Source organism: Pinus tabuliformis, chromosome 7 (assembly GCF_031772625.1).
Source record: "Pinus tabuliformis cultivar Carrire ecotype Pingquan chromosome 7, CPIR1, whole genome shotgun sequence".
Lineage (NCBI taxonomy): Eukaryota > Viridiplantae > Streptophyta > Pinopsida > Pinales > Pinaceae > Pinus > Pinus tabuliformis.
The window spans coordinates 2037887527-2037915380 of record NC_142293.1 but is presented as its reverse complement, the minus strand read 5'-3'; the positions used below and the strand labels follow the sequence as shown (position 1 = coordinate 2037915380).

At 38.3% G+C, this 27854-nt stretch overlaps 1 protein-coding gene across 1 annotated transcript in view; it reads left to right on the top strand.

The window, feature by feature from the left end:
• Positions 1-27854, top strand: part of LOC149256692 (pleckstrin homology (PH) domain-containing protein) — a 492716-nt gene that overhangs the window by 286542 nt on the left and 178320 nt on the right. The window contains 2 exon segments of the mRNA XM_089460839.1: positions 4851-5108; positions 5226-5423. Coding sequence (XP_089316965.1) covers positions 4851-5108; positions 5226-5423 — 456 coding nt within the window.

The following is a 27854-nucleotide window of genomic DNA, read 5'->3' as shown; positions in this document are numbered from 1 at the left end:
TTATGTTTAATAGTAATTTTGTTTAATCCTTTGTAATCTATACACAACCGGAAAGATCCATCTTTCTTCCTGACCAATACTATTGGTGCAGCGTATGGACTTCTACTTTTCGTAATGACTCCATGCTTTAACAAATCTTGTATTAATCGTTCTATTTCTGTTTTATGATGATGGGGGTAGTGATATGGCTTTACATTTACTGGTGTTGAATCTAGTTTAACTTCAATGATATGTTCAATTTTCCTTTCAGGGGGCAATTTCATCGGTAGATCTTGAAAAACCTTCTCATATTTATGGATTAGGGATAAAACTTCAGGGTGTTGGTGAACCCCTTCCATTGATAATAACTGTAACTATTGTCATAGTGCATTGAATACTGGGGCTTCCTTGTGAATAAACTTTTTCATTTGCTGAGTAGAAATGACTTGGTTAGGTGGTGCTTGGAACCTGAACAACTTATACTTCATTCCATCCATTTTGAACTTAATGAACTTTTTTTGGTGATTTGTCGAATGCGTCCCTAGTGTTTGCAACCATCGTACTCCTAAGACGACGTCTACTCCTTCTAAAGGGACCGTATAAAAACTGGACTCCATTTTGTATTATTTAGTTGCATTTTAACTTTATGGCACTTTCCTACTCCATCTATTCATTCTCCATTTGCTACCATAAATTTTAAATCTGCTACGGGTTAGGCAAAAATGTTCAGTCTTTTTGCAACATTGACATCTATAAAGTTGTACTTCCTAAATCTATTAAAACGATAACATTTTGTTTCTTGATGTCCTTTAAGCTTCACTGTGATGGCTCCCAGAGAAATTCGTGGCATATTCTCTTCTTTTGGATCTGGAATAGGGTTCTCGTTTTCTTCGATGAAGCTTTCTTCTGAAGATTCTTCTTCTTTTTTTGCTTCGCAGTTGTAAAGTTTGTGTGTAGTGCATCTGTGCTCTGGGGAATATTTGTCTCCGCATGTTCAACACTTGCCATCCCTTTTTATTTCAACATTTGACCATTGTTTTCCTCCATTACGCATTGGGGGTGGAACATACTTACTAGTGTTTTCTAAAGACAATTTACTTGACTTCCCTTTTGAGTAGTTGTTTGATTTTTCATTACTGGCATATGGCGCTTTATGGAGTTTATATTTTTGCTCAATAATTATTGCTGCATGTCTATCTTCTTCAATGGTTTGGGGTTTATATAGTTTTAATTCTTCCCGAATATAATCCTTAAGGCCACATTGATACATTTTTAGCAGCTCTTCGTTTGAGAATCCCCTTTGCCTTATAGCTAATACCTCTCACTTGTGGATGTATTCGCTTACCGATCCTTTCTATTTCAAGTGAACGGATTTTTTGTAAACATTGTCTTCTTCCTTGTCATGAAACCCTCTTAGCAAGGCGTTTAAAAATTTTTCCTAATTGAACGAGCGAGTTGCACATTTGTTGGACTACCATAGGAACCAATCACATGCTTCCGCTTCCAGGTTGTTGGATGCGGTCATGACCTTCTCTTGTTTACCTATTGGCGGGTTTGCTTCGAAAATGGCGTCCATTTTATTTACCCATACAATGGCACCTTTATTGTCCTTTCCAAGTTAGGTAGGTAATTCTTTTTTAATTTTAAGGCAGTCGTTGTTGGGAAACTTTGTATGGTACTGACTTCCTTCGAACTATATATGCGGAACTCGTGGCTTTTCGTGCATCGATGAAAATTCATGACTTGGAAAAATTTCGCCTTCTGGAGTCTTTGGACTTTGCATGGCTGAGGGATTAAAAGGTGGATTGGCTCCTCCCATAAACTGGCTCATCATGCTATTCAATTCTTTGATATCATCTACCATTCGGTCTTGATTACTAACTATCTTCTCGACATTGTCAAGGTGCTTGCGCATCTTATCGAGTTCTTCTTGGAACTTATTCAAATTTGCATCGTCACTGCTACTCCCCGTTTTGTTCTTTTCTTTGTAGTAGACCCAATTTTTTCCCTTTTTTAATTAAATAATTTAATTATTTAAATATGTTTAATTAATTAAATTATGTTATCGTAGTTCATAACGTAACTATATATGGCTATCGAACTGTTTATATATTATAATTTAATTATTATATCCGGATATATATATATATATATATATATATATATATATATATATATATTCATTCCACAGTTATGTGGCTATCATACTACGGTGTATTGAGGCAATTATATCTACCTTGTAATACTTATACCCACACTGAACCACATATGAAACGACGCCAGATAACCACCTCACACTTGTTGACCCTTCGACCGGGATACGATACTTGATGATAGCGATGACAATGTTGTTTTAACTGTGTGTCGGTCTGTCGGACAACGTTCCCTCTGCAATATGCCGAGTGTGTGCAGACAACAGCACAAAACGGATGCAAGGATGAGTATGGGCGGACAAGACGGATGACAAACTAGAACAAATCAACAAAAAGACAATGGAACAATGAAACGCAGGGAAACGGGGGTGTCAGGAGAACGATGTAGGGGGTTTGTGTATGCTGTGGAACAATGGTTGGAAAATCGAGCAACAGTGGCAACACGAAGAAAGTGGGTGTCAGGGGTTGTCGGGCAGCGAACTGTGCAGTTACCAGCTGAGGAACTTGAACTGCTCTGATACCACTGAAACAGATATTTTTCTCTTCACTTATTTTCGCAAACGAATTACACATTTGTATGTAAAATAGTATATTTTATTATTCAATATTCGATAGATGGTTTACAAGCCCTTGGGCATTTCTTCTTTTTAGGAGTTGACTGGCCACAAGGGTTTAAAGATCATGTCTCTTGACATAAGTGCCTTTTCATATTTAATGGGCACTAATTAAATTAACCTATTAATTATTAATATTTTTTTATTTTTTTATTTAACTAAGATTTATGTATATAGATATAAGTTATGAATACAAATATTCATAACATAGTCAGAGGTAAGTATTGTAGGGTGTTTTCTGTGGTAGTTTGATGGTCGATTGTCTCTGTTCAGGATTGCAGTGCTTGCTGTTGGAACAACAAGTGTGGGAAGGTTGTTTGGAGGACTGTAAGGCCTTGTGAAGGTCACCTTACCCTAGCCACAGTTGCACAGAAGAAGAGCACAGTTGAATAGGGGTGTCAACCTTTGAAAGAAGGCTGAATCCCTTTGCTTTGGTGTGCATGCCTCTTGTGTTCTGATTTGAGCATTGTAGAGGTACCCAAGGCCTACAACAGTGCTATGGATGCCTAGGAAGGAACAACAAAAGTAGGCAGCAAGTTTGAAAGGGTTACACAGTGATTTGAGCAGGAGTTAGGGCTGCTGGTGTGCCTTAACCAGTGCTCTAGAAAGCACAGATCCCAAGGCAAGGAGGCAGCAGCAGTGTGTTGTAGATGTCTTCTTGTTGATGGTTGGATGCTAGTGGGTGAGAGGTCATAGGAGAGGACATTGTATGGACCATAGTTGCAGGAGCTGTACCCTCTGCCAAGGATCAGGAGGCGGAACCATGTCCCATATGGATTCGCCACCGATTCTTTGGCTGAACCGCGGTTCCACCGTTTTTTGGCTATTGGAAAAACGGATCCACGGGGGCCCTGTTACCCACCATTTTGTGGGTGATAAAAGGAAGCATTGAAGAACTGAGCTAATAGACCAGGTTCCAATTTTCTAATTTCCTTGTATCTTTGTCTGCTATTAAATAATAAGGGACTGTGTATTTCTCAGAACTTGTTTTCTGTAGTGTTGTGTGGTCATTGTGGCAAAAATTATATGTATATCAGCTGTATGCAAATTTCTGGGTATTAAAATATCATATTGAATTCCTTGGAGGCTTCACTTGGGTGCATTTTATTCACTGTGTATTTATTGAGGTGGCAATTGTGAGAAATCATCAACAACAGTGTGTAGTTTAACTGTTCGACAAAAAACACCGCTGAAAACTCTAGTACAAACTCAGAAATTTATTAGACTTTTTGAATATTTTCAGAAAATGAATCTTACAAATATGAAGATGAAATTCATCCTCCTGCGAACAAATAATCTGGCAAATGTGTTCCTTGGCACTGAAAATTGCCTGCAAATCAAACTCGATTAGATCATCAAAATAATCTCATGAAATAACGAACTAGGGTGGCAATAATGTCCAAGGAAATTGGATGGCAGCTATAGCTAGGGTGGCAATGAAATCCACTGAAACTAGAGTGAGGATCTCGCTTGAGCTCCAATCCAAATGATAATGAGAAGTCACAAGATAGAATGAATAAGGAATGATCATCCTCCTCTTTTTATAAGTTTTCTCCGAGTTCTCTCCAAGATTCTAGAACTCCCTTTATTATTATGTTATTGGTGAAGCCATTTTTCTTCCAAGTGACTTTTTGCCCCCTTTTTTTAATCATAATTTGCCTCCTTTTATTTATAATGGTATCAAAATTGATGATTTTCCTTCTCGCTAGCCTAAAGGAGACAGTTAGGCGAGTGGAAATAATAGTTCTGTGCTCAATAAATTGGGGACATTACATTCTATTAGGAAAGTTAAACAGCAGTATACAGCTTCCTTTATCTTCTTTGACAGCGCAAGTATCAAGATCTGCACTCGCTACATAATTATCGTTACCTATATCTATTATCAAGTAAAACCTACACATCTACTGGCTTTTTTAATAGTGATGTCGACAATAATTTTACTATATACGATCAGCGTTTAACTCATTAAGTCTGTGCCAGTGTTTGTTCTTGCCGTGTTGCAAGTCTGAGGCGTGTTTACATTTTGTTGCCTACTTTTCTTTTAGTTTGTAACTTGGTATCTTCTATAAAGTTTCTCTCGCACTAAACAATATCGAGTATGCAGGACTCTGATTTAGCAACTGTTAGGAAGTCTGTTCTGGATAAAGAGACATGCTATATTGTCCCTCAAAACAAGCTAGGTCGAGATATGTTTCTCCGTACTGTTGGGTTTGATGGGCAGCCAGAAGTTAAGATCTTGCCACCTGGAGATTTGATTACTATCAAGGTACCTGCATCTAACAGCATTTGTGACACACACTTGATGGGCAACATGAGAAGATCACAGCCAAAACGTGTGGCTGTAGTAATCAGCGATGCAGAGGTACATGATTAATTTGAGAAAAACGTGACTAATAAGTGCATTTACACTTGGAGCTGTCAAATTACCATTCTATTTGCAGGTAGTCTTTAAGCTGATTTTTGTTTATTGGAAATGTAGTTACCTGAATGTGAAGGCAGTGGTGCTCTTCAGTATATGGTAGCTGTGCGTGTTGTCCCTCAGCAGCTAATGTCTGGGGAAGTTCAACCACAGGTGCAAAGTGCAAGAACTCGTTGTATGAAGGCTGAGCCAGATTCACCAACAGGAAGTGTCAGGGTGTGCTGGAATGAAGTCTTTTACTTTAAGGTGGATGCAGTGGTATGTGCAATCTTGTTAATTAAAAGTTATAATTGCCAAATATGCACTTTTGAGTCTTGACAGTTTAACCAGAACAAAATTGAACATTTATGTCGCTGTTGAGCATATTTAGAAAAAGGAAAATAAAATGGATTGGGATATCCTCTTTCAATTTTTGGAATGTTAATGTGATATTTTCTTAGAGCTAGCTGTGAATGGATATATTCATTTTTTTTTATAAATTATAACATTTCACAGACTGCCTTTACTTTCCCTCTTTTGCTCCCCAAAATATACTAGAATTTCTGCTTGTGGTGTAATACTGTGTTTTATTGTGAGAAATTAGAACTGCAGTCATTTTATTTCTACTATTGCAATGCCATTTCATCGACAGCTATTAGGTGCCATATTTCTTATTATTATTGATTTTTGTTCTTTGACATCTCTCTCATTCTTATTTGTGAACATTTCTGTTATATATTGTCCAAGAGAAAAATTGTCTAACAGCAGCACTAGGCAAATCAGATGCCTAGTGCCACTGTTAGACAATTTTTTTATTAAGAGGTATATTGAGCATAATTGTCATCATTCAAAACCGGCAGTGGTCATCAACTTGGGAAATCAGGAAAATTGGGAATAATTCACAAGAATAAAGCCACACCTGACTAGGATTAAATTAGAACGATTGCATTTTATCCAACATGACATAATGTTCATGATTGCCCTTATAATTAACCAAGTAGTGACATCTTAACTTGATCAATGATATAAATCACCCTTCAGAATTGCCTAGAGAAAAGGTATCATCTCGTGCAAGAACAACATAAGGAGTTCGTCAAAAGTAATATAAAAGTAAATGCTATTGAAGCTAGGGATATGTTTAGTAAAGGGTTGCAATACTCAAGAAGAAATAGGCAAAATATTAACCCTCCCAATAATGACAATGTTCCTTCAAATGGATGGATTAGAACTCCATTGCCTCTAAATACCGATCTTAGTCCCGTTACCACAAAATCTAGCAGGCTTTGGAGAGGGAAACCCAACAAGGCAAGAAGCTAGACTAAGTGCTAACAATGGGGTAGAGGCCCAATGTCACCTCAACTTAAACCCCCTCCTCTTTATGGACTTTTACCAATCCGACTTTCTAAAGTTAGGGTATAAGGTGATGGGCTAGAATCTCTTAAGAAAGACTCAAATTTCAGGTATTGAGGCTTCAAGAAGCAATATGCTTTCTATGCGAGATCTAGAAAGAAAATGCAGAAGGCCTAGGGTTTGATGATTTTTGCTTAGGTCTAGGATTTTCCGAGGTCAAGGCAAAATAGAGAATAGGCTTCTTATGATATACTTCAACAAGTACTAAGCTCATACAACCTTCAAGAAAGTCCTCAAGTTGAGGGAGAAGAAGCTAGGGTTTCCCTCTTAGAGCAACACCTAGGGAAAGAGATTTTATGGAAGAAATATAAGTGGATGCCCACCGAATTAATAGGCTAGGTAGCCTAGACCTATCTCTTGATGTTTAGGCTCTCAGATCACCAAAAAGCCACGTCCCTAAAATTTCGCTACAAGCTCTAGATTTTCACCCTAGCCTTAAAAGGACCAAATGTAAGGAGAGAAATTTATGGAGAAAATTTTGAGATGATCACTGAATACTTGGACTAGTGCATTGTCCTTTGATGCCAAATTTGTTGCTAAGGAGGCTGAAATTTGATGCCCTAGGTATCAAAATTCCATCATTTACCCACTCAATGATAAATGGAGAATGATGGAGGGTTATAAAAATTCCTCCGTTAGGAGCATTCATTACATGTTATACAATGAATAATATATGCAATTCTCAACTAGATAGCCTTTAAAATTTACTATCAACAAATTAGGGCACAATCAAGCATAATCTAGAAGCAACAATTCCATATATTAGACAAATTCAAAATGATACTCTTCAACAATAGGAACATACAAGATAACATGTAGTATATCATCCATTCACCAAAGAAACAACTCCAAAGACAATTGAAAATAGCTTCCAAACATCAAAATGCATTCCAAAAATCTCTAATACCCAAGAAGGAACAAGTATGAATCCTCTTATGAGGTTCGAATTCTCCAAGTGATGATGATGAGAGAGTGAAATAACCTCTCTCTTATTTATACATGTCTAATAAACTCTAATTTGGCCTAAAATCCCCTCCAAGTTGTAAAATGATGGGCAAAACTAAGTGAGGTTACAAGCCAACCTAATAGCAAATGTAAACCAAAAGAAATAACGCACAAAAGAGGTCAGAATGTTGATGTCATGCATGCGTAGGCCCTTCTAGGGCATGCGTTGGGCTCCTCCAGTGCCAAGTCGAATGTAGAGGGCTCTAAAAAGTTGGAATTAAGGGTTGTCCCCCAAATATCCATGCAAATCATCCTGTGCACCCTAGTTTTGTGTTTGGGGCAAAAAATGGGTCTCAGGAGCAGGAGCGAAAATGGGAGCGGGAGTGACATTTTTAGAATCTCCTGGTTTGGGAGCGAATCCTAGAGGAGTTCGACAACCAATGTCACTAACATCAAGGTACATAGAGGGATTGGTGCTCTTGATTAAATATGAGTTCCATACCCTAATACATTACAAAATTCAATGGAAACATTGCAATCCTCCAATCCTGAAATCCTGAAAAACTGATAAGTCTGCTGGATTTTGAATGAAATCTAAAATTCTACTTTCTCCATATGAAATCCAATGAGCCCGAAACCACTCTCAAACATCCTGAGTCATTTCATGGTAATGTTAAAAATTTAAGTAAAAGGATGAAAATGAAGATTAAGGAGAATGTCACTTTTACTTTAAGAATTTAACATTACCATGAAATTTGAATAGCATATCAATAGTAGAGAGCATTTGAGTGTGTTTAATAGGGTTTGGGAGGGGGAAATGGACCCCAAATAACATTTAGCTAATTCATAAAACACCTTGAAGTTCAAACCAATCAGCAAACCCCTTAAAATTTCATTAAAATAATGTTAAATCATTGTTTTAGTGGGTTACGGGCCACTGTTTGTGACTCGGCCGAGTCAGTATGGGAAACGGCCGAGTTGGCCGAGTCAGCCATGACTCGGCCGAGTCATGGCTGACTCGTCCAACCGAGCCATTTTTTGTACCGAGTCACTCCGGAGGGCAATGAAACGGACCAACTTGGCCGTTTCCGTTTCGAAACGGCTGTTTTTTAAAACTATGGTCATAATACTCGTCTAGTGGACATGGGCCCCAGTTAAGTTTCCCACCCCATTATGAAAACCACCCTGCCAATCACACATGATTCCCAGTGTTGCCTCTTCACCATTAGGTACAATTAATCATTAGTGAATCGAAGTGAAATAAGCTTATTAATCAAGGGCAAAATGAGACTTCATACGGGGCTTCTCTTCCATATTTGGGCTTCGATCACGTAATCGTGTTACTGGAACATAAAATACCTGATACGCAGAAATTTATATATGTAAATATTTTATTAAGAGATGAAAATTACAGATGATGATGTTTACAGTGGGTTGCCTGGCTTATATACCGCCATGGACACCCTTTAGGAAAGGGCATGATCTTATGATCGTGCCCTTTCGCCTAACTAAACCTAAATTAAATAATAAACCTAAAATTAACTATTTTTTTACATAACATTGCCTTCCTCTCGAAAGAATGCTTTGTCCTCAAAGCATACGTAACGACGGATGTTGTTGACAAAATGCTTCATTCTCCCAAGAAGCTTCTTCTTCGGGCAAGTCCTTCCACTTGATCAGATATTCCTTGATAGTACGATAACGAAGCTTTCTTTCTCTAGTAGACAAAATACCTTCTGGTTCTAAAATGACTCTTCCCTCATCATCTAGGGATGGAAGTGTTGTTTGCGCTGTTTGATTGTTACCTAGGGCCCTTTTAAGGCAAGATACGTGGAAGACGTTGTGAACACGACTTGTCTCTGGAAGGCTTAAACCATACGCAACTTGGCTAATCTTTTTGTTGATCTGATAAGGTCCATAAAACTTTGTTGCCAATTTGTTTTTTCCTTTCTGTTTTAAGGATAATTGTTTGTATGGTTGGAGCTTAACAAATACCCATTCTCCAACTTCAAACTCTCTTTCGGTTCTGTTACGGTCTGCTTGTTGCTTCATACGATTCCTTGCATTATTTAGATTTTCTTTTAATATTTGGACGATTTTCTGGGTTTCTTGTAGTTGATCTTTAACAGCAGGTAGATTTGTTTGGACAATAGCTAGATCTTTCCATTTCGGGGGTTCATACCCATATAGGGCTTGAAATGGCGTCATTTTCGCTGATGTATGATAGGTGGAGTTATACCACCATTCAGCAAGGTGTAACCATTGAGCCCATTTATTTTGTTTTTCTATAGCGTAGCAACGTAGGTAGGCCTCCAAACATTTATTGACAACTTCTGTTTGTCCATCTGTTTGCGGGTGATAAGCGGAACTCATATTTAGGTAAGTTCCTATATGGTTGAACAATTCCTTCCAGAAATTACCTTTGAACTTGGCATCTCTATCACTTACGATGACTTTTGGAAAACCGTGTAACTTATATATATTTTTGCAAAATATTTCAGCGATTTCTTTTGCTGAGTATGACTTCTTTATTGCCATAAAGTGAGCATATTTGGTGAGTCTGTCGACTACTACGAAAATCTTGTCCTTGCCTTCAGATACTGGTAATCCTTCAATAAAGTCCATCGAGATTTCCTCCCATTTCTGATTTGGAATGTTTAAGGGGTGAAGTAATCCTGGTGTCGTAATATTTTCGCTTTTATTCCTTTGACATGTATCACATTCTGCTACATACTTCTGAATATCACGATTCATTCCCTTCCAAAAGAAGGATTGATGTGCATTGTAGTACGTCTTAAAGAATCCTACGTGTCTAGCTGACGGTGAGTCATGTAATTCCTTGAGTATCTTAAACTTAAACTTGGAATTTGTACTTAGATATATTCTTCCCTTATACCATAGGATATCATTCTTCCACTCAAATTTTGAGTTATTGGGAAGGTTATTGATTATTGCTGTTACTTCTGGATCCTTGGCATACTCACTTCGAATTTCGTTAAGCCACTCAGGAACAACAACCGACATTGCAAGTAGTGTTGATTCTTCATCTTTCCTGGATAAGGCATCGGCTACTACATTGTCTTTACCTCTTTTATGTAGTATTTCCAAGTCAAAAGCGGCAATTTTTTCAATCCATTTTTGTTGTTCTTCGGAAAGCGTTTTTTGTTGAAGGAGATGTTGGAGACTGTTATGGTCTGTTCGAATAGAAAACTTACTTCCCAAAAGATATTGCCTCCACTTAGCTAGTGCATGCATGATAGCGAGCATTTCTTTGTTGTATGTGGATTTGAGGCGCTCTCTTTTATTGAGCTTCCTACTTTCAAAAGCTATGGGATGTCCTTGTTGCATTAGTACTGCACCTATAACGAATCCAAAAGCATCACACTCAATGATAAATGGTTTAGAAAAATCTGGTGTTGCTAATACGGGAGCATTAGACATAATTTCTTTTAATTTTTCAAAACACCTTCCTGCTTCCTCATCCCATAGAAACGAATTCTTCTTTAAAAGATTTGTTAGAGGTGCAGTTATATGTGCATAGTTTTTAATAAACCTTCGGTAATATCCTGTCAAACCTAAGAACCCTCTTAGCTTGGATATATTAACAGGTTTGGTCCATTCTTTTATGGCTTTGATTTTGTTAGGGTCCACCTTTACACCTTCATGAGATATAATGTGTCCAAGGTATTCTACTTCTTCCTTTCCGAAGGTACATTTGGATTTTTTTGCGTAAAATTGGTGTTCTTTAAGTAGTGTAAGAACCTTATCCAAATGTTGCAAGTGCTCCTTCCAAGTTTTACTGTAAATTAGAATATCATCAAAGAATACTAATACAAACTTTCTGAGATGTGGGCGAAATAATTCATTCATAGTTGCTTGAAATGTTGCTGGTGCATTGGTTAATCCAAATGGCATTACTTTAAATTCATAATGACCTTCGTGTGTTCGGAATGCGGTTTTTGGTATGTCTTCTAATCTTATTCTAATTTGATAGTAACCTGATCTTAGGTCCAATTTTGAGAAATACCTTGCGCCATGTAGCTCATCCAACATTTCGTCGATAAAGGGAATTGGAAACTTATTTTTAATTGTTATTTTGTTTAATCCCCTATAGTCAATACATAGCCTGAATGACCCATCTTTCTTCCTTACCAACACCACTGGAGCAGCGTAAGGACTTTTACTTTTCGAGATGATTCCACACCTTAAGAGGTCTTGGATTAATCTCTCGATTTCTGTTTTTTGGTGATGTGGATATCGGTATGGCTTGATGTTAACCGGGTCTGATCCTGCCTTGACTTCTATTGTATGCTCAATTTCCCTATTAGGCGGCATCTTTAGAGGTAGATCTTGAAATACTTCTTCATGTTTCCTAATTAGTTCTTGTATCTCTGGTGACTCTTCACTGGTCATATTTGCAGATAACATTTCTAACTGATGACATTGTACTACATAAGCAGGTGCTCCTCTTCGAATCATCTTCATCATCTGAGATGATGATACAATTTGATTTTCTGGTGCTTGGAACCCATGTAATTTGTACTTTTGACCTCCCCATTTGAATTTTATAAATTGTACTTGGTGGTTAGCGGCATAAGTACCTAAAGTTCGTAACCACTGGACACCTAAGACTACATCTACTCCTCCTAATGGTACTGTGAAAAACGAAGACTCTAAACTGAAGTCTTGAATTTGCAATTTAACCTTATGACATTTCCCCATTTTTCAATCCTCTTACCATCTGCTACCATTACCTTCATGCTTGGTAAGGGAAATGAAAAAATATTAAGTCTCTTGACCATGGTTGCATCCAAAAAATTGTGTGTGCTACCAGAGTCAATGAGAACCACCACGTTGTTCTTCTTAATGTGTCCCTTTAACTTTAGAGTCTGAGGTTGTGATATACCTGTCATGGCTGATAACGAAACTTGCGGAATACTTTCGTCATCTAATTCTGGTGAGAATTCTGGGGCATCTCCTATTTCTTCTATGTCAGAATCTTCACTGTTTGAGTCATTGGTTGCTTCACAATTATATATGTTTTTTGGTTCTTTTCCTTTAGCACACCTATGTTTGGGATCCCACTTTTCACCACAACGCTTGCATTTACCCTCCTTTATCCTTTGCGCTTCCACATTAGATTTTTCATCTTCACGACGATGTGGTGGAACATATCTTGTATTTTTTGCGTCTGCATACTAAGGTGTTCTTCGTCTTGAATATGTTTTTACGGCTTTTGACCAAAATATTTGTTCGAATTTCTTTTCGGCTGTTTTTGCTTTTCGTCTTGCTACTTCTATTGATGAAATGTCATGCATCTCAAGTTCTACTTGTAAATGGGTTTTAAGTCCCAAGATGTATGACTGAATTAAACGAGATTCTGATAACCCAGGCACTCGAGTTACTAAGGTCTCCCATTCTTGAGTGTATTCATCCACACTTCCTTTTTGTCGTAATTTGATGAGTTTTGAAAAGAACTCTTCTTCCTTTACACCTTGGAATCTTTTGAAGAATGCATCTTTAAATCTCCTCCAGCTAATGACATGTGTTGTCTTTTTCTGCCACATATACCAGTTATATGCTTCTCCCTCCATTTTCATGGATGCATGTCTGAGCTTTTTGTCATCGTCAGTGATGTCATATATCTCAAAGTATTCTTCTGCTTTATTTATCCATGCAACATTGTTTTTTTCGTTCCCATCGAATTTAGGAATCTCAACCTTTACCCTCTTCTGGTATGTGGCTAATGGTTGAGCAAAAAAAGGGTGTTGATTATTAAGGGTATCCCAAAGTTGCTTGTTTGTAAAGGCAGTGTTGCTTCTTGGTGGGGTGCCGCTGATTTTCTTGGGGATTCAACCTTTTCATGAGAATTTGTTGATTTTGTTGAATCTGATGAGAGATGTTCTTGATTTTCTTCACCATCTTTTAATAGCTCTTCGGGTGTACAATTCGACTTTTTACACAGACTTTTCAGCATTGTTAAGACTTCTCTGAAGTTTACTCCTGTTTGGACATGTTGACTTTCCATCTTTATCTCTATTCGATTTGTCGTATCTTCAAGATTTTTGATTTTGTCCGCTTGCTCCCCAAGCTTGCTCTCGACTTCATTTAATCTTTTACTGACCTCGTCATGGTTGTTATTTATCTTTTGCTCTGCATCCAACAACCTTTTTCGGAAATCCGCCATTGTCATTGTCGACATTGTGCGGGTTTGCGGAGGCGTGTATTTATTTGCCAGCTAAAATATTTTTCCTTCCCTTTTTTTTTAAATAATTAAATTAAATTAATTTAATAATTTAATTTAATTAATTAATTATTATATATATCTATATATATATATATATTTTTTGAAGTTGGTGTTATATATATATATATATAAAATATAATATAATTTGATAAATTTATGTAATATATATATATATATATATATATATAGATAACATAAATGAGTTAATGATATAACTATATAATATACGTATATATAAATAAATTATATATAATATATGTTATATAATATATAAATATTTAATATAATTTAGTTATATATATAACATATACGTTGAAATGAAACGGCACAACCGGTTTAATTGAAACGTTACGCTGGGATCAATGGCCACGCTGATTCGAATCGAGGGTTTAATGATTTGATGTGGACGGCGTGCAGGGAATGGCGTACAGCGAACGACCGACAGGTAGAACGATGAGTGGAGAGGGCGGACAACCGGGCGGCTGTGGACAGTAGCGGATTCGACGGGCAGTGGAAGGGATAACACAGCGAAGGAACAAGAGGGAACACGACGAGGGGCAATGGAACAGTGAAACAATTGGGCAAATGAGCGATGCGGTGGTCGTGGACGGTGAGGGACAACAGTCGAGGGCAGCAAAAGGGATTGCAGGTTGAAGGCAGCAGAACAGCGATGGTGTGCAAGTCGCGGGTCGTAGGGCTCTGATACCAGATGGAACAGAAAATGCCTGATACGCAGAAATTTATATATGTAAATATTTTATTAAGAGATGAAAATTATAGATGATGATGTTTACAGTGGGTTTCCTGGCTTATATACCGCCATGGACACCCTTTAGGAAAGGGCATGATCTTATGATCGTGCCCTTTCGCCTAACTAAACCTAAATTAAATAATAAACCTAAAATTAACTATTTTTTTACATAACAGTTACCTCCCTAGGTAGGAGTGGCTAATAAATAATCCCATTAGGTGTTCTTAGCCCGTAAGGGGAAAGACATGTCACTTGTACATCCTTCAATCAATAGGTGGCATGTGAATAATGATGAAATAGATGGGGATGAAGGGGTCTGAGGGTTAATTGCCATGGGTACGGGGAAAGAAATAATGAGGAAGTCCACATATTGGGCGTATAGATGTGAGGAGGGAAGCAATCATGGTTGCATGAGTTACCCCAACCTTCGTTTTTCCACCCCTCTTTATTCACCCTTTTCTTTCTCTTGATTTTTTTCTTTGTATTATTGCTTGAAGCTCTAGGACATGAGAGCATGCTGTGAATGATGTATAACACTTATTTTTTTCTTTGTACTACTACTTGAAGCTGTAGGACATGAGAGCATGTTGTGAATGATTTATAACAGTTATCACACCTTTAAGGGTGGGGTAGTTCATCACCAACCAGGGGTTGGGATGTGCATGGGTTCCTTATATGTTACAAAAGAATCAATATGCAAGAGTGTAATTGTATGTAGTTTGTGTAGTTAAATGAGAATAAGTAATTTTTTATTATTGAATAGAACTAAATGGTGATTACAATCCTTCATGGAGGTGTGCCTATATAGGCATTGACTGGCCAGGAAGGTGAATGGTCACAACTTTTAACCTTTTCCTTCATAATTAATTAATTTAATTAATTAATTATTATATATATCTATATATATATATATATATTTTTTTGAAGTTGGTGTTATATATATATATATATATATATAAAATATAATATAATTTGATAAATTTATGTATATATATATATATATATATATATATATAACATAAATGAGTTAATGATATAACTATATAATATACGTATATATAAATAAATTATATATAATATATGTTATATAATATATAAATATTTAATATAATTTAGTTATATATATAACATATACGTTGAAATGAAACGGCACAACCGGTTTAATTGAAACGTTACGCCGGGATCAATGGCCACGCTGATTCGAATCGAGGGTTTAATGATTTGATGCGGACGGCGTGCAGGGAATGGCGTACATCGAACGACTGACAGGTAGAACGATGAGTGGAGAGGGCGGATAACCGGGCGGCTGTGGACAGTAGCGGATTCGACGGGCAGTGGAAGGGATAACACAGCGAAGGAACAAGAGGGAACACGACGAGGGGCAATGGAACAGTGAAACAGTTGGGCAAATGAGCGATGCGGTGGTCGTGGACGGTGAGGGACAACAGTCGAGGGCAGCAAAACGGATTGCAGGTTGAAGGCAGCAGAACAGCGATGGTGTGCAAGTCGAGGGTCGTAGGGCTCTGATACCAGATGGAACAGAAAATGCCTGATACGCAGAAATTTATATATGTAAATATTTTATTAAGAGATGAAAATTACAGATGATGATGTTTACAGTGGGTTTCCTGGCTTATATACCGCCATGGACACCCTTTAGGAAAGGGCATGATCTTATGATCGTGCCCTTTCGCCTAACTAAACCTAAATTAAATAATAAACCTAAAATTAACTATTTTTTTACATAACAGTTACCTCCCTAGGTAGGAGTGGCTAATAAATAATCCCATTAGGTGTTCTTAGCCCGTAAGGGAAAGACATGTCACTTGTACATCCTTCAATCAATAGGTGGCATGTGAATAATGATGAAATAGATGGGGATGAAGGGGTCTGAGGGTTAATTGCCATGGGTACGGGGAAAGAAATAATGAGGAAGTCCACATATTGGGCGTATAGATGTGAGGAGGGAAGCAATCATGGTTGCATGAGTTACCCCAACCTTCGTTTTTCCACCCCTCTTTATTCGCCCTTTTCTTTCTCTTGATTTTTTTCTTTGTATTATTGCTTGAAGCTCTAGGACATGAGAGCATGCTGTGAATGATGTATAACACTTATTTTTTTCTTTGTACTACTACTTGAAGCTGTAGGACATGAGAGCATGTTGTGAATGATTTATAACAGTTATCACACCTTTAAGGGTGGGGTAGTTCATCACCAACCAGGGGTTGGGATGTGCATGGGTTCCTTATATGTTACAAAAGAATCAATATGCAAGAGTGTAATTGTATGTAGTTTGTGTAGTTAAATGAGAATAAGTAATTTTTTATTATTGAATAGAACTAAATGGTGATTACAATCCTTCATGGAGGTGTGCCTATATAGGCATTGACTGGCCAGGAAGGTGAATGGTCACAACTTTTAACCTTTTCCTTCATAATTAATGGGTCATTGATTAATTTAATTATTTAATTTATTATTAATAATTTAATATTACTATTTTGATATTATGTTTTTTTAATTAATGTTTTTATGAATTTTTTATTCATAACATTGCCACCCCCTTTAGAGATGCTTTGTCCTCAAAGCATAACGAGAAGGGTTTTCTCCCGAATAAACTACTATGGAATGGTATCTGTTTATTTTGATTTTGTTTGTGCTTTGTGAGTCGGTGAAGTTCTTGTATCAGTTTGCACTTGCCTTGAAGCTGGGAGCGTCAACTCCATATAATTTGTAGTGTTGTCCTTGCCAACTAAACTCCATAAGCTGCTCTTCAAGGTTTGTAGTATAGCTTCCTAATTTTATTAACCATTCTGCACCTAGCACGATATCCATTTCTATGAGTGGTAGGGAAAATAAATTGGTCTCTAGCTCTAGTTCTTGTATTTGGATTAAAACCTTATGACATTCTCCTATCTCTTCAAACTTATTCCCAGTAGCGACAGTCATGGTCAAGTCCTTGATTGGGCATATAAAAAGATCATGTTGTTTAACAAGATCAATGTTTATACAATTGTGAGTACTGCCAAAATCCACAAGTATATTAACGTTTATGCCTCTTATGGTCCCTTTAGGCTTCAGGGTTTTAGGGCGTAATCTCCCTGTCATGTTTGTCGGCAGTGTAGTAAGCTTAGTGTTTTGTCTTCTTGGAGACTGGGTTCTACGCTTTCGAAGGTGTGTTGGAAGGTATTTTGCAATCGTTTGTTGTTTTTGGTCTTTTGAAAAATTGCTTCCTTCATCATGATTTTGTTGGACACATGAAATTGCAGCTAATGATGCTTCTTGTGATGATTCTTTAGAATATGAATCCTCATTGTGCTTTATAGTGATTTCTTCATTAGGTTCTCGTACTTCAACTTGCCTTCCATCTACTATCTTATAATAACGTAGGGACGTATCTTCACATTTATGTCTTGGTGTCCAATTTTCTCCACACTTGCGACAATTATTTTTCTTCTTTATCCATTTTTCTTACTCATTACTTGAAATATCCGACTCTTTCTCAACTTCATAAGTATATAATTTCTTGTTAAGACATTTGTGTCCTGACATCCATTTGTCACCACAATACCTACATTTGTTTAACTCTTTTTTACCGAAGTATTGTTGTTGGTTTTCGCCTTTCTTGAATGATGACATATTGAAATTATGTTTTTGTTCAATAAGTCTTGCTACGTGTCTAGCTTTTTTGATAATTTGTGGTTTGTACAATTTCAATTCTGCACAAATATAATCTTTAAGTCTGCATCCATACATTTTAAGAGGTTCTTCCTTAGTAAATGCTCTTTGTCGTGTAGCTAATATTTCCCGTTTGTGAGTATATTCACTTACAAACCCCTTTTGCTTGAGAAGGAAAAATTTGTTGTAGACATCATGTTCTTCTTCATCGTAAAATCTTTAGCGCAAGGCATCCATGAAATTCTTCCAGTGAAATTAATGGGCATCACATTTGATATACCACCATCAGAACAAATCATATGCTTCTGCTTCCGAATTGTTGGAAGTCATCATGATTTTCTCACGTTCACCTAATGGTGGGTTTGATTCAAAAATAGCTTCCATTTTATTCACCCACACAATAGTGCCTCTGTGGTCTTTACCATCGTACTTGGTTGGCTCCTTTTTAATTAGTTGATAGTTTTTTTCTAGAATTTTAGTATATAGTATTGACTACCTGAGAAGTGTGTTTGTGGAATCTCATGATTTAGGGGCCCTTTGCTTTCTTGGGATTTGGGACTTTGTGTAGGTTCTTGAGCATCAATGGGATTTACAAAAAATGAATTCACCCTTCCTACTCGCTAATGTATTCATTCCTCTTGTTCTTCAACCCTAAGAGCTACTTCTTGTTTGTCTTCCTCCCTTAATCTTAAAAGGCTTGTCAGTGGTAATCAAAATTCTTTTTTTTTGTGGTTTTGCATTCCTTGCAACATTTTTTCAATGTTTTTTAACTTTTTTAGCTCAACTGCTAATTCCTCTTGAGTTTCAATTATCTCATTTTTGTTGGAAATACGGGGGGCGGGATGAACTAGTATTCCTTTTCAATTGTTATTTTTACTAGTTAAATAATTTATATTTAGAACACAAAATGAACAATAGGAATAAATGCTTTTATTAATATAATCTTTACAATAAATCAAGTGCAATATATATAAGGCTCCAACCTGTTTCCAAGCACCAATTTGGTCTTTCGTGAGGTTCCAACCTCTAGGGCACCAACCCTATCTTCTCAAGGCACCAACCTTATGTTTAGGAGCACCAACTCCAAGGACACCAGTCCTTCAAATTCTGAGGCACCAATCCCAAGGGCTTCGACCCTATCTTGTCAAGGCACCAACCTTGGATTTAGGAACACCAACTCCAAGGACACAAACCCTTCCAATTCTGAGGCACCAGCCCTAAGGGCTTCGACCCTATAGTTTTGCTTTGTCAAGAAATGTTTTGATTGTATTACACTGCTCTCAAAATCTTCTTCACTGTGTTTTGTCAAGCTACAGCTTCACTGCTACATCAATGACAACCTGTCTTCATATGAAGGAGTCTTCACAATTCCAAATAGAGTTTACAAAGTTACCTCATGATGATTTCAAATAGCCATCATGATCTACAATAGTCTTCAGACAACTTCAATGTGTCTACAATGAACTGCACTAAGCTCTGCACAAAAACAACTCTCTGTTTCAAGCCTCTGTTCTCACTGTCACGGTAAATGCTTCAGGAGTGACTGCTTCAGGAGTAATTGCTTCAGCAGTGACTTCTTTAGAGGAGTGACTGTCGCAGTTTCATATTGTGCATTCAATTAAAAACCAAACCTGTGCATACTCAGATAATCCTCTTAGATCCGTAGAGTGTCCTTTTGAACTGCTATCTCAATCACTGTCAAACACAGGTCCGAGATTTTCAATAAATAACCCAGTCAACAAAATGTTCAACCTTCGGCTTCCTTCTTCTTCCGCTGGACCTTTCGGCTTCCTTCTTCACTCGCTCGACCTTCGGCTTCCACTTTCATTTGCTCAACCTTTAGCTTCCTTTTTCTTCCGCTGGACCTTTCAGCTTCCTTCTTCGCTTGCTCGACCTTCAGCTTCCACTTTTGTTTGCTCGACCTTTGGCTTCCTTTTTCGCTCCCTCGATCTTCGACTTTCTTTCTGCTGTTCCTTCGGCTTCCTCTATCTCTTCAAGTTCACGAGTTGTGAACTTCTTTATGCCCCATTTTTATGGCCGAGATCGATACTCAGAATTGAAACGTTTTAACTTGTTTTTATACGAGTTTCACCAATGACCAAAGGACACGTCTATTGGAGGGAGGAAGACTTGTATATTAAAAATATATATCAGAGAGTCTTTTATCCATAGACTTGATTATTCATGAAAACCATATAAGAGAGGCTATACCCACAGGGAGGTCCCACATGCCACGTCACTACCTCAATCGCAATCGCAACTTTCGAAGGTCTTTTACAAGTCGTGCCCATAACATAGCCGATGGTCGATTGCCCCTATTGGATGCGATATTATATTAAGCTGTTTTGATAAACCCGTTGGGTCCACCACTTTATCACAATCGTAATTTCATAAGACTCCCACAATTGCAATTTTAGGAAAATCCACATTCATAGAGGTCCCCACACGTCATGGCTTTAATCTTGCAATCACAACTTCATGAGAATCCCGCAATCGCAACATTCAATATCATCGATATTCACATATCACCCCGTAGCGGATGCGATATTTAATAAATCGTTTTTAATAAGTCTGTCGGGTCCACACCTCTATCGCAATTAGCAGTTTGACATCCCTTTGAAACTTGCAATTACTGCGGATGCGATATTTTATTAACTCATGCGATAATGGTGCAGCGGGTTTGCGATGCTATCCCAGTCGGCGGTTCAGGGGTTTATCGCAATTGCAGTTTTTAATGTGACATCCCTTTATAACTTGCGATATGAAAGTTCCAATAGGCAGATGCGGTATTACATTAGGGTTGTTACCATATACTGATCGGGTCCGCATATTATATTGCAATCGAAGTTTTGCGGGACTTAGATTGGCGCACGGATTAAAACGGCCTTAACCCCCACAGTTGACTATGATGTAAGAGTTGAATATGAGATCGACAGATAGAATTGAGTGTGGGACTTCAACCACGATCAAGGAAATCCGTACTTTCCTACCCCCGCAGTTGCTAATCACCATCGATCTAACAGATCTATCGATCTGACGGTCCAGATCTATTCCTCCGCCATTCTTCTTTCGGAAGCACTTGGGTTCGATCTCCGCCGTTCATTTCTTGACTCCATTATATTGCAATCGGCGGTTTTGAGCAGTGACATATAATCGAAAACGCCGATATTATATACCGCTGATACGATTTCTCCGATAACTCTGTTTATGCTCCTCTGCTGTTTTCTTCCTATTGGTTCTTTTGGGCATATATTACATGCGATACTTCCAATATGGCTCCTCCAATGTTTTCTTCTTTACTCCTCTGATATTGCTGTTGCTCTTTGTTCTTCCGATTGCAGTTACCCTCGGTAATATGCGATAACTTGCTTCTCTTGCTCCGATAACTTGCTTCTTTGATGGCTTTCGATAAATTCTTCATCTTACTCTTTGGTTTCACGATGACTTCTCCTCTATACTCTTTCTCCTCTTCTGATGGCATCCGATATCTTTCCTCCTTGGTTCCACTGTTTTTATTATGTTTGTATTCAATCATTGTATCCTCCATGAGCAGTATTATGATCAATGGGAAACCACACATGTCACAAGAATTTTCCATTACAAGCATTGCCATATTGACATCAATGACAACCTAGATTAACAATCACCCCCTTTGTCATTGATGGCAATATTCTTCTTCTCTCCCCTTTGACATCAATGGTAAAGGAGTGCACAAGGACTCCCCTTGTCGAACTGCTCCCCTGTCAAACTGCTTCTACACTGTATTATGTTGTCTCCATAGTCAGAATTAAGAGGCCTTCATAGTCCGAATCAAGAGAAAATGACATTGGAATTGTCATTCTTGCTATATTTCTTCAAATCAGGATTCCTTTGTATCTCTGTGCTTCTCCTTAAGTCGCTGAGCTATATTCGACATCACAACATTCTCCCTTTTTTTTAATATCTAATCCGTGACTGTCTTTTAAATTCTTTCTACTGGTTGACAACTTTTTAAAATGCTTCAATTATGCGAGATTCTTCCAATTGCTCTTGCTTCAAACTCCATTCCCAAATGTGTTTGTTTGTTTGAAGGTTGCCTCTATTATTGTCCTTGATTTCCCTGTTCTCACATCATATCCTTGAGTCAAGACATTCAACTTCTGTAATACCAACAACATAGTTATTTTCGCTATTTCTCTGGCATTGGATTGCCTTCTTTGCTGCTCCAATTTATCCTTAGTGATCAAGTGGAAAACATCTTCAACAACAGTCCAAATAATGGTTACAAGATCATGTTCTTCAATGTAGTGCTCCTGAGAAATGATCTTTATCAAATAATGATTGTTAGTATAGCTCATCGAGGATTTCATAAGGACCCTTCTAGGATAGCTTCTGCAATAATGATCAAGAATAACAAGCTCCCTTAATTGTATGCATGGTCTCCTTTTGGCAGAATCCCATCATCAAATACTCAGAATATCAAGGATATCTTCATCAAGTCAACAACGTGTTGTTGGCTGGAGAGTTCAAGAGATTTTCGGATTGTATTTATTCCTTCTCCATACTTGTGTAACTTTCTTCTTTTGCATGGTTCTACCTTGTGTAGGAGCCCAAGTCAAGTTACACTCACATGCCATATGACCAATTTTATGACATTTGAATCATTCTATGTTGTTCATGAATAAGAATTCATGATTTCTTGTTGCGGAATTGCTTCTCGGAGATTGTCGGGGACCATAGTGTCTATCTTTGTGGTATGCCCTACAATCTTTTGCCATGTGTCCAAAGTTTGTACAAGAATAACAATAACCAAGAAATAAACTTTGGTACCTGGGAGATGGAGATTTCCTTGATGTACTTCTGAAGTCTTTTTGCCTTGAGATCCTTTGATGATAACCATTGCTTCTCACATCCTTGACATCATCTACATTTCTTCTTGGAACAGGACTTCCTTCATTGTTGCCTTGACTCTTATCTTTACCTTTGCTGAAACTGGGAGCATCAACATTTCTTTCTGACTTCCTCATATCCTTGTTGTTTGAAGCATTATCATTCTTGCTTGAGGATTTACCTGCATACTTGAGACCTGATTTAGCAAATGGAGATCTTTGGTGGCTGAGCATGTCATTCAAGGCTTGAGAGTTCTTAAAAAATTTGTCCATCCCTTCAGCCTTTTTCTTGAGGGAGACAATTTCTTCTTCCAATCTTTCGCATTTATTCTTCTTAGCAAGTTGTTTCTCAATCCCTTCCTTGATACAAGTTGCGTCATTTGCTTCTATTTTAAGAGAGATGATATTTGATTTCATTTTAAAGATTTCTTCATTTTCCTTAGCTAGACTGCTCTCCATTTCCTCCATGATCCTTGTATTTTTACATGTTTCAGCCTTGAGAAGGTTGAGGTCGGATTTTAGTTTGAATATTTCTTCATCCTTTTCTTTTAGTTGGCATATCATGGTGTTTCTCTCCTTTTCTGCTTCATCAACCTGTCCTTCTATGAATGCCAAAGTTTTCATTTGCTTCTCAGCTCCTTGTGCTTGTTTCCTTGCTTCTTCTAGTTGAGATCTAAGGGAGGAGACCTCTTCCTTGTATTGACCAATCTCTGCTTCAAGTTTGTTCAAGCTTTTGTGCCTTTGTTCAAGGTGGTTTGACAAGGCATCTTCCCGTTTCTTTGCTTTATCCAATTGATTTTTCATGGATATGACTTCTTCATGATGCTTTCTTTTGCTTTGATGAAATTCCTTCTTAAGCTTGGCAAGCTCTTCATCCCTTTCTTGTACTTGAAGCTTGACAAGGTCAACTTTCTTCCTTGTTTGGTCTTGGTCACCAGCTAGTGCTTTCTTATTAAATTCCTCGTTTTCCTTTTTCAAATTGATAATCTCTTCCATGGCAGCCATAAATTTAGTGAGGAGATCTTCTTCAAAATCTTTTTCATTCTCTTCATCTTCTAGGTGTTCTTTAGAGTTGATGGCATCACTCTTATCTTCAGCTTCCTTGATGGGCTTTGGATTTCCTTCTTGCTTTCCATCATCTTCTTGACTAGTGGTCATGGGCAATGCTCCTTTTGAGTGAAGGTCATGAAGTTTGTCACATATATCCTTTGCTGACAAACATTTTTCCAAATTGGCCTTTATAGAATCTGATAGCCCATTCAAGATTTCCTTCATCGCTTTTGCATTGTACGCCTTGGATTCTCCATCCATCATGCTATTAGCAATCACCGATTTCCAGACTTCAATGACTTGAGTCTTTAAGAAATTCCTCATTCTTGCCTCCCATATATCAAAGTTTCTATTGAACCATGGAGCCTTCACAAATTGATTGACTTTTATTTCAGTGGTAGAGGGAGACACATCTTTAGGAGGATTGGAGACTTTATTCCTTGGCTTCGCCATTTGTGTTCTAATGATCAACCTTCAAGCTATTAGGCTTTGAGTGAAGGTACTGGCTTTGATACCAATTGTTGGAAATACTGGGGGGGGGGTGAATCAGTATTCCTTTTCAATTGTTATTTTTACCAGTTAAATCATTTATATTTAGAACACAAAATGAACAATAGGAATAAATGCTTTTATTAATATAATCTTTACAATAAATCAGGTACAATATATATAAGGCTCCAACCTGTTGCCAAGCACCAACTTGGTCTTTTGTGAGGCTCCAACCTCTAGGGCACCAACCCTATCTTCTCAAGGCACCAACCTTGTGTTTAGGAGCACCAACTCCAAGGACACCAATCCTTCCAATTCTGAGGCACCAACCCCAAGGGCTCCGACCCTATCTTGTCAAGGCACCAACCTTGGATTTAGGAGCACCAACTCCAAGGACACCAATCCTTCCAATTCTGAGGCACCAACCCCAAGGGCTCCGACCCTATAGTTTTGCTTTGTCAAGAAATGTTTTGATTGTATTACACTGCTCTCAAAATCTTCTTCACTGTGTTCTGTCAATCTACAACTTCACTGCTACATCAATGACAACCTATCTTCATATGAAGGAGTCTTCACAATTCTTCATATTGCCCAAATAGAGTTTGCAAAGTTACCTCATGATGATTTCAAATAGCCATCATGATCTACATTAGTCTTCAGAAAACTTCAATGTGTCTACAATGAACTGCACTAAGCTTTGCACAAAAACAACTCTCTGTTTCAAGCCTCTGTTCTCACTGTCACGGTAAATGCTTCAGGAGTGACTGGTTCTGGAGTAACTATTTCAGCAGTGACTTCTTTAGAGGAGTGTCTATTGCAGTTTCATATTGTGCGTTCAATTAAAAACCAACCCTGTTCATACTCAGATAATCTTCTTAGATCCGCAGAGTGTCCTTTTGAACTGTTATCTCAATCACTGTCAAACACAGGTCCGAGCTTTTCAATAAATAACCCAGTCAACAGAATGTTCAACCTTCGGCTTCCTTCTTCTTCCGCTGGACCTTTCGGCTTCCTTCTTCACTCGCTCGACCTTCGGGTTCTTTTAGCGCTTGGAATTCACCTAGGCTGAGATAGACAAACTCTCAAGGCTACATCAAACCATTTCACCTCGTAGCTAGCCCTACGAGGTATGAGAAGGCTCTCTCGGGTCAGATTCGATAGATTTTTCAATATGATAAGCTGACCAATTAGGAATAAAGATTTTAGGCTAGTAAATTGATAAGGGAGGTTGATTTAAAGATTTTTGGGGTTTTTGGTGGCAATTGGGGGGAGTGCAATTCAGGGTGCGGGGATTGGGCTCAGTTTTTGCAGGGGAATCTTTGGGGCAAGGTAGGAGTGAGTGCTGATGCCTTAATCTGAGATGGATGATCAGGAATGATAGAGGAGGAGCTAAAGAGGGCAAACAACAACTTTGAATCCTCTTTAGACAGTGGAAAACATAAATATTGAACAAAATTAAAAGCTGAGCATGGCATGCATGAATTCAAACTTTATCACTTCATCTGTTCAATTAGCAGCAAAGAAAGAGATGGAACACATAAACACACTTACAGTAACATGTAGAGAACACACCATCAACACAACAATCCACAAGAATCCACAATGATGTCTGCAAAACCCTGGCCTTCCTTTTCCTTAAATTGCAGTAATAGATGTACAATATACAATAATGCTTTCTCCCACAAGAGTCCAACCATGAAAATGAGAAAGAGAGAGCATAATATAGACCATATAACTCCTTTCCCCACCTCTAGGGGTCGAGCTCAGCTTCCTAGGAGCAGTTTGAACTAATTCTAAACTAAGCACTAGATAATAGGCAGTCCAACAACTTGCCTCTATTACTTAGCTAACTCATCCATGCATTAATTATTCACTTTTTACATCAAGGAAGCTTCTAGAAGGGTAAAGAGAGATAAAATCTATCAATGTGCCATGAAAATTATACATTCATCCATCATCTACAAGTAAAAATCATCAACCAAGGTGAAAACAGTGTTTTCTGGCCTGAAAAGTCAAAACTGCCAAATTCAGCTCGAGTGGTCGCGCCCCTGCTCGAGTGGTCGCGCCCCTTTGCAGCAACTTTTGAGTGGGTTCCACTGGTCCAAATCAGGTGCAAGATGGCTCATTGGAAAGCTTGGTCTGTCTACTTTCCATCCCAAGTGGAATTTATGGATTTGGAGTTGATTTGACCCATCAAAAGTCAATTCTCCCAAGGTCACTTTCTGCAACTCAAAAAGTGGGCAGAAAGTCATTTTTTTGATGTATTTTGAGCTTTTTGAGGCTCAAATCTCAAAATCAGGCTTCTCCCAAGTATAGGTAATTTTAGTCTTTGCATACCCTTTCCAAAAATGTCAACTTTTTGCAATTCCGAGCAATCCTCACGAGTGGTCGCGCGGGGGGTGAGACCACTCCACAGGCAAAAACCTGTAAATTTCCAAAAAATTTCCAAAATGCTCCAAAACTCTCAAATTTTTTTGATTTTGCTGCTAGATGAAGGCTAATGAGTACCATGGTGAGTGAGGGATGCCTCAGCTAAGATACGGAGTGGGTTTGTCCTCTTCTTCTTCTTCGGGGCCTCTGACAGCTTCCTTTGGAGAATTTTCATTTTAGCTTTGCAAACATGCAATCTTGCCCAATAGTGTGTTTTCATGTTGCGGAGCAGCTCTTTGTCATGATTTGCCTTCTCCAACAATCTCTCCAAGCGAAGATTTGCTTGGATGAGCAATGACTCCCTATCAGCGGGCAATGGGTCCCCGGGCCTCCTGCGGTTCAAGCCTCTGTTACCGCGGATTCTCCATAGTTCATCTAGCTCTTTCTCCGTCTCTAGCTGTTTGTTCCGCTGCCCTAAATAAGTGATGGTCCACTGAGCCATCTCAAGCTTCCGCTGCAACACAAGGTTCTCCTCCTCTCTCTGCCTAATGAGCTCATAGAAATCTGAAGAGGAAGGAGAATGAGCATCAAGCTCAATGAAATCAGGATGTGCCTCGCCTACTGTCTCATCCTCAACCATGGGCTGCTTGCCCTCTCGTACTGCCTCTGCTGCTGAAGGATGCGAGGCCCCTTCCACCTGGTGTGGAGATAACACTCGCTGATCTGAAGAGGATGACGAGACCCCTTCCACCTGCTGTGGAGAAAGTACTCGTCGAGCTGCTGCAAATAAGGTCCTATGACCTCTCTGATAAGTGATCTGAGGAGAAGAAGCCATATGTCTCGGAATACTAGCCTCGGGCTGATGTGATGGCCCTCCCTCCTCGTGAACTGCCTCTGGCTGTGGC